The sequence below is a fragment of the Centroberyx gerrardi genome, chromosome 1, assembly GCF_048128805.1.
Source record: "Centroberyx gerrardi isolate f3 chromosome 1, fCenGer3.hap1.cur.20231027, whole genome shotgun sequence".
Taxonomy (NCBI): Eukaryota; Metazoa; Chordata; class Actinopteri; order Beryciformes; family Berycidae; genus Centroberyx; species Centroberyx gerrardi.
This window is the reverse complement of record NC_135997.1, coordinates 8,444,657-8,456,404: the sequence shown is the minus strand read 5'-3', so window position 1 is coordinate 8,456,404 and position 11,748 is coordinate 8,444,657. Positions and strand designations below refer to the sequence as shown.

At 41.7% G+C, this 11,748-nt stretch overlaps 1 protein-coding gene across 1 annotated transcript; it reads right to left on the bottom strand.

Moving 5' to 3' along the window:
* Positions 1 to 6,375: 6,375 nt before the first annotated feature.
* Positions 6,376 to 9,786, bottom strand: cyp19a1a (cytochrome P450, family 19, subfamily A, polypeptide 1a). Its single transcript, XM_071901478.2, has 9 exons — positions 9,588 to 9,786; positions 9,237 to 9,387; positions 8,986 to 9,140; positions 8,662 to 8,856; positions 8,288 to 8,402; positions 8,047 to 8,158; positions 7,655 to 7,817; positions 6,738 to 6,979; positions 6,376 to 6,633 (listed from the first exon to the last, which is right to left on the bottom strand). Exons 1-9 carry the CDS (start codon positions 9,784 to 9,786, stop codon positions 6,376 to 6,378), a joined length of 1,590 nt encoding a protein of 529 aa, XP_071757579.2.
* Between the last annotated feature and the right edge of the window lie 1,962 nt (positions 9,787 to 11,748).

Sequence of the window (11,748 nt, the reverse complement as noted above, 5' to 3'; positions counted from 1 at the left end):
AGATGTTGTGTTTTGAGTAAGAGGCACGACTTTCTTTTTCTTGACTGGAAAAATTCGTGCTCCCTTGCTCTTCCTAAGCTATCGTTTTCGCTCTCTCCACCTACACGTATAACCTTCGGCTGAATACAAGTTCACGCCCCTTCTCTGGGGGTTGTCGAAAGGCATTCTGGGAAATGCAGGAAATCATTAACTGAAGTAGAAGTAGGCGAGGGAGGCTGAGGGAAAGTGGGTTCACCAAAAAAAGTAAATTACAACACCTCATCACAAAATAACTCCTGGGACACTCTGAGCATCACAGATCGATGATATATAATAGTGTAAAAGCATCAGAGGGTGGATTTTTTTCTTTAATTAAATGTGTGAATCGCATTTCTGCTTTCCTTTAAAAACTTACCAACACAAGCATTTTTAAAAAAAATCTAACTCAAAGCAAAGTAAAGCACAGATTGATACGTGTGGGTGCAGGTGGGTGTGCAGTTGGTGGTCCGACAACAGTTGCAGGCGATACCATCTCCCAGGTGTGGAGCTGACTGTTGCACAGCATGAGCACTGGGCACCAGATGGCCATAGCCTGCCCACTGCCCAAGGCACACTTATCTACAACACTGTGTGTGTGTGTGTGTGTGTGTGTGTCTGCGTGCAAGTTCTCTGCACTGACTATATTGCACTGACTAAAGAGATATGCCAGTAATCACGACAAACTGAGCTATTTTGATCCTGAAAATAAAAGTGTGTTACAGCTTTGACCCAATGCGAGACGGAGAGTACCTGCCTGCTGTGGGCTTTCGCAGGTGTAGGAAATTTGACAGAAAATTGTACCGGTGCCTGCATTCAGGTTGCTTAGGGGATAACTTTGACTTTTTATCCATGTTACAGCAACCCAACTATGAAATTGTGTTCCAGCAGAAACAGAAGATCTCATTGTCATTCTTGAATACCCTGCAGGTCGCTGACAAGAAGAGTTTCGGCTAAGCCTCGGTAATTCAATTTCTGACAGAATAGCTACAACAATGTCTCCCTAAATGTGCCTTGATTAATAGTGGAGCTATCTTCTTTGTTATCCACTAAGTTCTATTGCTTGTATATCTACAGGGGAGAGCTGCTGTGAAATAGCTCTACTGGATCGGCCAAACCACCCACACTAATGGGAGATAATGAGTGTGTGTGTTTTTGTGATGGATAGTGAACATGTTTTGAAATGTTTTAGAATCCTTAACCTACCCCAATCTGGCTCCAAAACTGCTGCTGAGAGACAAATGGATAGACAGACAGAGAAGATACAGAAAGACGGATGAACAGATAGACAAGAGAAGCAACAGACTAACTGCTATTTAAAACTTGCAACCTCCCGGCTGAGTTTATTTTAAATGTGGACATTATATAGACAAAAAAAAAAAAAAAAAAAAGAAGAAAGAAGAAGAGTTTCCTGTAATGGTTCAAATGCCGAGTGCCACCGCTGTCCTCTGATGTTCAATGAGAAACAAATGAGCTGACTTTGCGAAGCAGGCCGCATGAAAAGGCCGTGAAGTGAGAGTTTGCCTTTGATCCAGTTCCTTTACTGGCAGTGAGCCTTCCAGTCTTGGCTTTTCTCAGACAGACCGGCCCAGTGAGAGAGATATACACTCCTGTTTCAGAAGCAGTCAGGCTGTGGATCATAATTGGGCTCTTTTGATTGTCAGTAGTGCCAAAATCATACACAATTCACATGATCAGTATCGCTGAGAGCCACTCACAAATACAGTAAGTGTCTAATAGCATCAGGGAAAACAATGTCATTGTTAAGTGTATGGTGCACCTAATGATGCACCATTGTCCTTCAGATGAGTGCATCCAATCACACTGAGATGAGTGTGTTGCTGGTTTACCCACTCTGGTAGATGTTTCCATAGTAACCAAGGCTGTCTTTTAATGAAGCGTTAATCCAGCTGGGGACTGACACACAGAGACAATATGGCCACTGGCATTTGAGGATATTAGGACAGCATGGTGTGAGGGTGTATGTGTATGTATGTGTGTGTGTGATGTGTGTGTGTGTGTGTGTGTGTGTGTGTGTGTGTAATCAATCAGATTATCAGAACATCAGACAGGACAGACGAAACTTTTACTGCGAGGCATTTATGTCAGAGTTATTTTAAAAGCTGTCTGGCATCTTGCCTCTATAAATCTGTCATGCAGTAATAGAAATAAATGGAACGAGACTGCCCGAAAAAAAAAAAAAAAAAGGAAAATATATATCATCTGTTTTACAGAGACCACAAATGAAGAACCATTGACTTCCTAAAGAGGAACAGCGGAGTGAATATTTTAAGGCAAAGTGCACCAATTTCTGCAAGGCAAGCTGCACTAGTCGGCCCGCTGCCCTCTACCTTGTGCCAGAAATAAGTCACTGCTATTCTTAGTAAAGGGCAGTTTTGTGTAGTAGATTTCCAACATGCATTTATTTATTTATATATTTATTTTTGGTGTGCCTTGGGATAAGCAAGCCTCTTTACTCACATGCAAATGCAGAAATGAGGACTATTATTTCACCTCAAAATTGAAAAATTGTTAATTTAAAATGGTTTAAAATGGTTTGAAAGAATGAATAATATCACTGAAAAAGGCGTCATATGATGAAAGTGGAATGATTGTGAAAGAAACAACCTTTCTTCCAGAGACAGACAAGGCTGACAGTCTGAAACCACAGTTTCATTTCAAACCACACTTTTATTCAGTTCCTTTTCACCAAATGTTTCTTTTTCAACACTTGCTGCTGAGTGCGATATGCATGCCTGCTATGCACACACCTACACACACATACATATACTGTACATATACATGTATATGCTCTCTCTCTCTCTCTCTCTCTCTCTCTCTCTCTCTCTTTCTCACACACACACACACACACACACACACACACACACACACATACACCAGCCCCCAGTAGTAGAGTAAAAGTGAAGTTACCACAGATCTATTTAACAGATGCCTGATATCCTACAGTTTGGAGCCAGAGGAATTACATTAGCTCTCTCCCAGTCTGGGAGCGGTAATCATACTGTGTCAAATCAGTATCTACTGTGTGTGCCGGAGCTCGCCACATTTCCTCTTTTTGAGGAGACAGAGAGACTACACCGCTGCACCGACCTTGACTGTTTAATACTAGAGTTTTGACTGGCACAAAGCTTTTTATTAACGCTTATTATAAAGACGCACAGCAAATTTCTCAGCGTTAATAAGTATTGATTTTGCAGTGACGATTACTTGGAGTTGACAGGTGTTAATTGGAGAGTTGTTTGTCCACTCATAGAGCTGGTATGGCTCTGGGGCAGCTGTTCAAAACTATCAAAGGTGTTAAATTAATTCTGATGGGTGTGGATTGATATAAAGACTGACATAGTGTTAATTTTTACACTCTCAGGAGGTAAATTAATTGATTTTGCAGTGTATGATTATGCGATTTATGTGACCTTTTCCTCATCGCATGTCTCTATTTGCTGGCACCCCAGATAGATAGACAGATAGATCGATAGTTTGTGTATGTGTATGTGTATGTGTATGTGTATGTGTGTGTGTGTGTGCATGTGTGTGTGTGTGTGTGTGTGTGTGTGTGTGTTCATGTGTCAGTAGCTGATACTGATGCTGATAGGAGGCGACAGTGTTGGTGCTTCAGCTTTAACGCGGAAATGTGATAATTAAGGCATCGTTTCAGCCTGAAGTTGACAAGCGGAGGGAAGCGCTGACACATTACAGAAGATGTTAACTGAAGTGACTTGCTTCAAAACTGAATTTGATACGGATAATGCACGGCCAGTATATTGAGTTACACCTTTTATCATCAGCTCTGTTGATCCAGAAAGGCCATTCACAAAAAAAAAAAATTCCACTGCAAATTGTTGACTTTCTCAAAACAAGCAAAAAAAAACTTGATGGGTGAGATGATTTCACTTGTTTTCAATTACCTTAAAACATGTAACAATGTATTGTCATAGTACTTAAATGATGTTAATTCAATAGTATTTTTGAAACAAGGGTTAGGATCATTGTGAAATGATCTCAGCCCCCAGTCACTTGTTTTGAGAAAAGTAAGATTTGAAGACTCAATGCAACATAATATGACTTGATGAGAGTGACATGTTTGGCAGTGTAAAAACACCAGAGCGTTCCTATTGGACAGGCTGTTGTGAGCGGCAGGTCGGCTGTCAGTCTGTGCTGTCAGAAGCGGGAGGTGCTGCTCATCTGATAGACTCCTTCTGGCGATGGAGGAGAGAATCCAAATATAGACATTTTAACCCCTAACCTGAACCCCATCTCTGACCCAGACCTTCACCCCACTGTTTCAAACAATAAATCCCTTAATGAGGTGTTATCATTGGCTGTTCAGCTCTTATCAATCCCTACAACAACCTGGCTTTGTTTGAGCGGTTATCAGTTTCACTTTAACAGCAGAGATAGATTGACAAGCCAAGTGTCGCCTTAAGGACTTCTGGGCTCTGAGAGGAGCTCAGCAGCAACTGATTAATTTGATTTTCTGTTTGATAATTCTCATTATTTCCCTGTTTAGAGCCCCTTTGCATGACTGCTTTCGCTCTTAACTTTCATTAATGGCATTAAGCTTTCCAGAGAGAGGAATAGAGAGAGATAGTGAGAGAAAAGGACATTATGGAGACTGACATCAGGATTATTGCACTTGTCTCAGCTATGAATTTACCTTACAAAGACGTCTAATAAAGTCCAGTCCGAGCTACTGCAGCACATGATAGTCTTACTGGTGGTGATATGACTTCCATCCTGGTGGAAGACAGGGATGAGATTGAGATTAATGAGAATATAGTGATGTATCTCCTTTATCTCATGCAGGACACCTTCAAGGAACAGCTTGTGGCACAAAACACGCACACACACAATCCCATAAACATGCACATACACACACACAAATTAAATGCTTTATGTGAAAGTAAATTAGAATTGACATTGAGATTCAATAATACCACCGAGAGCCTCAGCATGGTTTAAAGACATGGATACTAAAAGCATCCGCCGCATGGCCTGGCTGTCTATTACTGCAGAGCCTGAAGAGGGTACACACACACACACACACACACACACACACACATGCACACATATGAGGGTCATGCTGAGGTGGCGATGTAGTCTGTTACAGTCATCGATTACCCAGCTCTTTTTTTTCCTGACCAACACTCATCTCATCTCAAGCTGTCAGTGGAATCAACACAGCCAGATCCCAGGTGGTGTGTGTCGGTGAAATCGAAATTGAGACTCCTTTCGTTACGCTGATTGACGTTTCACTCTCTTGCGTCACTGGTAGACAGCTGACGGCTGAAAATCCTCGGAGGAGGATTTTTGTGTGTGCTGTGCACTGCACAGCACACACAAAAACGTATCTATGTACGCTTTCTCACTCTATCTCTCTCTGATTCTCTTAAATTCTCTCTCACCCTCTCTCTCTCTCTCTCTCTCTCTCACACACACACACATTGAAATAAACATATGTTTGCAATAAGAGCCCCACGGTCTTTGCAGCTTAAGCCTGTGAGCGGTCGAGGTGGTGTTTAGAGAGCGGAAGCAATGCAAATTGAAGCATCTGTGTGTGAAAAGTATTGCCATGTTTGCCCAGAGGCATTTTGTTGCAGCTGAAATCAGACATAATGAGCAGATTGCTCGCTTTATTTAGTCTGTGGTGAGGATAACTGATCGTATCTCTGTGTTAGGTGTTGCAGTGCCCTCTCTTGACCACCACTTGCAATGACAAAATGAGGAGAAAAGGAGCGTGATAGAGAGTTTTTTTTCACTCTCTCTGTAACCTGAAAGCATGAATGTATTGTTCCTGATCCAGCTCCATTTATTCTAGCTTTTCAAAGTTGGAATTTATGCTGAATGTACAAAATATTACGGACACTTTCTCTTTTCATGAAGTAAACTGATGAGGTGAATCCTGGTAAAAGCCATTATCCCTTATTGATTTCCCTTATTAAATCTATACCAATCACAAAGGAAGAGATGTAGATGCAGACAAGTTAGAGAAGGATTTTGAGGAACTGAGGTGTGGATTGTGCAAAAGGTGCTGCAGCTCAATATCAGGAAGACATCCCTAATTAATAGTGTATGTGATTGCATTCACAAAAATTAGAAAACATAAAAAAAAGATCACAACACCATGACACAATAATTTAAATTTACTTCAGTTTTAGCATATCTAAATGTACATTTCACATCATACACAGTTGAAGTAGAAATGTGATTTCATACATACCATAATAAACAATTTAGCTTTGTACAGCATGAGATAATACAAGTGGAGATAATACACATAGAGTCAGCCTATACAGTATATATGTAAATATTCTGCATATATGTGTAAATAAAGTCAGAGTCTCAAAGTCTTTGACAACTTCCTCTTTGTCTGGGTAGGAATGTCATGGTGAGACGCGTCGCCTCTTGCTCGTGCTCCACAGGCTGCTGTGACAGGTTGTTGGTCTGTGAGAGGCGGTCCAGCGTCAAGCCCTTATGGGGACACACAGAGTACTGGGACAGCAGCGTCACCAGGATGGATTTCATCATCACCATGGCGATGTGCTTGCCAACGCAGGAGCGAGGGCCCGAACCAAACGGCTGGAAGTAACGCCGAGGAACCTGGGGATGGGGGAATAAAATAAGACAGAGCAAGTTAGGTGCTGGTTTATTGGTTTTATTTTCTTATACTTGAGTCCCAGCGTTGCAGATAGAAATCCCCTTACGTTTTTTTCAAAGTTGCCCAGACTGAACTCGTTGGCTTTGAGGAAGAAGTCCGTCCGGTGCATGCGTCCAACGTTCAGAATGATATTTGTCCCCTTCGGCACCCTGTAGCCGTCTATGATGTCATCAGATAGGGCTCGGCGCATGGTGAAGTCCACCACAGGATGGAAGCGCAGGGATTCGTTGATGAAGCTCTCCAGCACCCGCAACTTCTGGAGGTCCGAGTTCTGAAGCTCCCTCTCACCTACAGAGAGGCAGTCAGATATCTTTACTGCTGCATCAGCCAGAGAATTTTTGTCACAAACTTTACCCTTTACTTACATGTACAAAATTTGCTTTTACATTACTCAGTACAGATCAAGCATATTATCCTGAATGTGTTTGTCAACTTGCAGCTTTGAAGCTCAGACTTTATGAGTCCGGTTCCCTGATGAGAACTACTTACACTGCAAAAAACTCAAGTAATTTAGTCCAAAAATCGTAATTTTCTTAAAATAAGTTAAAAAAACTTTAAAAAATAATTTGTTTCGAATGCAAATCAACTTGTTTCAAGAATTTTGTAGAATCAAGTGTCATTTTCTTGATAGTAGTGCATTGATCTGCATTATTCCGACTTGTTTCAAGATATTGACACTCATTTCTAGAAAATTCCTGAAACAAGTGAAACTGCATTGGAAACAAATGGAGTTATTTCACCTCACTGGCAGGATTTTTTTCTTGGTTTAAGAAAAATAAGACTTGAAGGCTGAATATGAGACTAAATTACTTGTTAAAATGGAGGTTTTTTGCAGTGCATGTCTAGTTCTAAATGTGTTTTAATAGGGCTCTACATCAGTAGGCACTTTTTAGTCACACTATAGTTACACTATATTTTATTCACGTCTGTGTTTTTTCAGTCTGCAGTCTCCCAGGTCCTCACCTATGACCGTGTCGATCTCCTGCAGAAGCTGCAGCTCCACATCGGGGTTCTGTTTGAGAAGCAGCAGCATGAAGAAGAGGCTGATGGACAGAGTGTCTGGGGCTGCGATCACCATCTCCAACACACACTGCCTCACATTATCAGCCGACAGTTCGCCATGGTTCTGAAAACACACACAGACACACACACATTAACACGTTGACAGGCTTTAATTGGCAGAATCCAGCGAAAAAGTGTATTCGAGTATTTCTTGCATGGGGTTGGAGGAAGAGCTCAAAGGGCTTGAAGAATAGATAAAAGAAAAAAGAAAATGTCCTTTCCTTTGAACTGGAAGGACTATTGGAATTGGGAATGACTATTGGGAATGGCAGGGATTCGAAACTCAGACTGACCTGTGCAAATATGAGGTCAGCAGTGAAGTTGATGTAGTCCAGTTTATCTGCCTGCTGCACATCTCTCCTCTTCTGTTCTATCAGGCTCTCTATTGCATCCTGCAGCTCCTGGCTGCAACATAACAGTTAGATATATAACGCTTTGTTATAATTCATAAAGAAAGAGATGCTAATTGACAAAAAGTTGGACAAGGGGTTACATATCATGAAGATGAATTATATGAGTGATAAACTGACTCACGCTGCTGTCTTGTGCCTCTGGTGAATCCAGTCAAACTTGAAGTAGATGTCTGGTTTTATCAGCACAGTCTGCCATGTGTCAAAATACTTCTGGATCTTCAGCATCAGCTCCTTCTCTGAAAACAACAGAGAAAAGAATGATTAAAGACAAATGTATCAAGACTACAGCGAAGTAGTGAGATACAGTATATCCCCAGTATCCCCGACCTGAGCAAATATATTTGAATATGACATCAAATATTTGAACTCCCACATGAGTGACAGGTCTATCTTGCCAGAGACTTCAATAGACAGACAACAGGCTCAAAAACGGATCCAGAGATGAATTAAGCAAGAGCCAAATATTAGTATTCAATATATGCGGCTCCTACCCACCGTTGAAAGGCACTCCCAGGAAGAGTCTGTTGGAGATATCCACCACAGTGCAGCGCAGCAGACTGAGGACATCCACCTGATCTAAACTGTCACCTGCTGCTCTGTCTGGGTTTAGTTCCCTCAGGCTGTCCAGGTGTGTCTGTGTGGAGGAAGTACATACTTCCAATGTTTGCTGCAACCCTGGACCTGTCAGGGCTGACACAGAAAATCAACAGGTTTTGTTTGATTATGGTTTGTCAGGTATTATACCCCAAATCAGTAACCAGCCAAATCAATAAGCTGGGTCTTTAGAAAACAGGTCGCAAGTGTGAGTTAAAATATTACCTCTGGTGAAATAGGTGCGTATCTTCTTCCACAAAGTGACGTTGCTGTTGAATATGATGCCTCTCTCATTCATACCAATACAGCTGAGTCCCAGCTTGCTCCCAAAACGTGAGGAGTAATGTCCGTGCCTCAGGACATGGTTCACTGCTGATGACCTTATAGTGGAAAATAATGATGATATTGCAGATTAGCGTTTTGCTGATTAACTGACTATTTGGTAGCTTCACTGACATTTTACAGGGAGAACCAACCTGCTGAGTATGAGGGTCTCCTCTCCATTGATCCAGACTCTGACTATGTCTCCATACTTGTTGTTGTAGTAGTTGCTGGCTGTGCCTATGCCAGTCCAAATGAACCTCAGATATGACAGCAGTGGCCCCACACCCAGACAGAAGGAAGGACCTGTCATGACAAATGACAAAACTGTAATCCAACTAAAACCAATTTCATGTTGATAGTTAAGTACAGAACAGATCCATCAGCACAAATAAAGAGACAATCTGCTATACTAAATAAGGCAGTGACAATCCTGAATTGCTGATACTTATAAGCACTGATGATACTTATCTAACAGATCTGAATGACAGGGTGATGTGACCGACCTGGTACAGTTGTCTTGTCTGTGTGGCTCCAGGCAACCAGGAGCAGAAAAAGGAGCAGTATAAGAGTGCTAGTTGCCATGGAGACGCCCTCCGACCCCACTACCGTGGCGTTCTGAGACCCGGAGACCAGCAGGTCGACCATTACAGCGTCCAAATGTACAGGAGTCATTGTCCATTCACAGGGAGCGATCAGATTCATGAGAACACAGATTCAAAACAACCAGCACACACCAGTGTCTGGTCCAACAGATGTGAGCTGTCTTGACACCCAGGTCTTCTTTTTATAGGCGGTCGGAGCTGGTTACAAGCCAGGTCAGGGTAGTGCAAAAGTCACAACAAAAAAGGAAATTGTAAACAATGTACTTGTAACCTTGAGGCTTGGATTTTTGCCAGTGCCCTTGAGCGTATACTGGAGTTACTTCAATGGGTACATGTTGTATTACAGTCCCATGTTGAAGTGAGCTCCTATCATGGGTGACCTTTGACTCTTTGTCTCTGGTGATGAGAAGCAGATTCTCCTGTCCTCCTTTAAACATCAAAAGTAGTAGAGAGGCTTTGCCTTGCTTCATAGTTTCCAACTTGGTTGGAAAGCCCACAGGAGAGCAACTGCATTCGCTGGAGGGGAATAGCTGTATTGTTATTATTACAGCTTTATCTCCCTGGCCAAACGGATATTAAATTCTCTGAGAGTCACTGAACATCCAGCCCTCAGTTTTCTCTCTTCTGCATCTATCCAGAGGGCTGTGCCTTATGATTGAATGCTGTACTGGAAACCTCAGAAGTCCAGTCAATGTTCACTGTTTCTATGAAAAATATTTAGAGCTCTTGTTAAAGTCTTTTGAAATAGTTCATTTTGTTTTTAAGGATTGTAAAGAACCTATTTGTGATTCCTCCCAGATCCCAGATCCCTCCACCAGACCACCAGCAGATGGGGAAGCAGAGCTGTGAGACAGAGGGACAAAGCCCAGTGATAACCAGAGCTGTAGAGTTACTGCAACATCAACTCATCAAGTTATGGGCAAAAAATGATGAATGAAATCAAACGGATTATTGATGGCTACTATCAGAGTACAACTGTAATAGCAGCTCTTCGTTCTACTAGACGCTCCTTTCTATCTTTTCTGTTCGCTTTGGTTTGCCAAATCTCATCAGCTCGTCACCTTACTTACTCATCTGCTGTGTCATTGTCAACATATCTGTGTGTGACTAGTTTGCGACAGGCACTTTTGTGTTACTTGTCAACATAACATGCATCATAACATGCATCAATAACAGCATATATTAGAGTATGGTGTTTGTATGTTGTGTTAAAAAGTAACACAAATCAGTTTTGTCCCAAACTAGAAACCCAGACGTGTAGAAAAAGACACACAGTACATTGTAAGAGTGTTTTCCCTGTTAAACACTTGCCATAGCCTCACATGCATCCTTTTCCTTTCCTATGCACCCCACTGTTGCATATTGTTGCTTTTGGTGAACTTTTCTAAATCTCATACCTCTCCTAACTTATAAGACCCAATCACTCCCAGTGCTTTTTTGCAATTTGTGACAAAGCCGGAGTTGTCTGGGGAGGGGTGCCTTTGTACCATTTAATCTGTATAATGAACTCTGTGAATTCACTCACCGCCTACACTCTGGCCCAAGAATGTGCACCGTTCAAATGGCTGTCTGTGTGCCGAGGCGCTGCCTCGATAACGCTGTTCTGTATGACGACTGAGATCTAGATTCTTCTGCATGATTAAGCAGAGACTGCCTCAGTCACAGCGCCGGGCCTCTCTCCTGTTCCCACTCCAACTGGCTGAGTCCCTCCAGAAAATAGATGTTAATGTAACCTTGTCTCCGCGCTCTGTGTTGTGGTCAACCGCATCTTTGTCTCCCCCGCATAGTTTCACGCAGGGAGTTGGGCAGAACTGATCACACAAGCACTGCAGATTGGTTGTTGATTAATGTAAAATTTGTAAGACCATATGCTGACAAAAAGTACCAATTATTTTTAAGGATAAATAATAATAGTAGTAATAATAATAATAATAAACTTTATTTCTATAGCACCTTTCAAAACAAATGTTACAAAGTGTTTTTTCATATAATAGAAAATAGAAAATACATACAAAATAAAACAGATAAATGCCAATAAAACAAGCAAATAAAACAACCAAAA

Excerpts from the sequence above, each read along its gene's own strand:
- cyp19a1a (XM_071901478.2), bottom strand. The coding sequence starts at position 9,786 with ATGAATCTGATCGCTCCCTGTGAATGGACAATGACTCCTGTACATTTG. Across the intron at positions 8,857-8,985 it reads ACGCACCTATTTCACCAGAG|CCCTGACAGGTCCAGGGTTG; the intron begins GTAATATTTTAA and ends TTTCTGTGTCAG. Across the intron at positions 6,980-7,654 it reads GGAGATCGACACGGTCATAG|GTGAGAGGGAGCTTCAGAAC; the intron begins GTGAGGACCTGG and ends GCCTCTCTGTAG.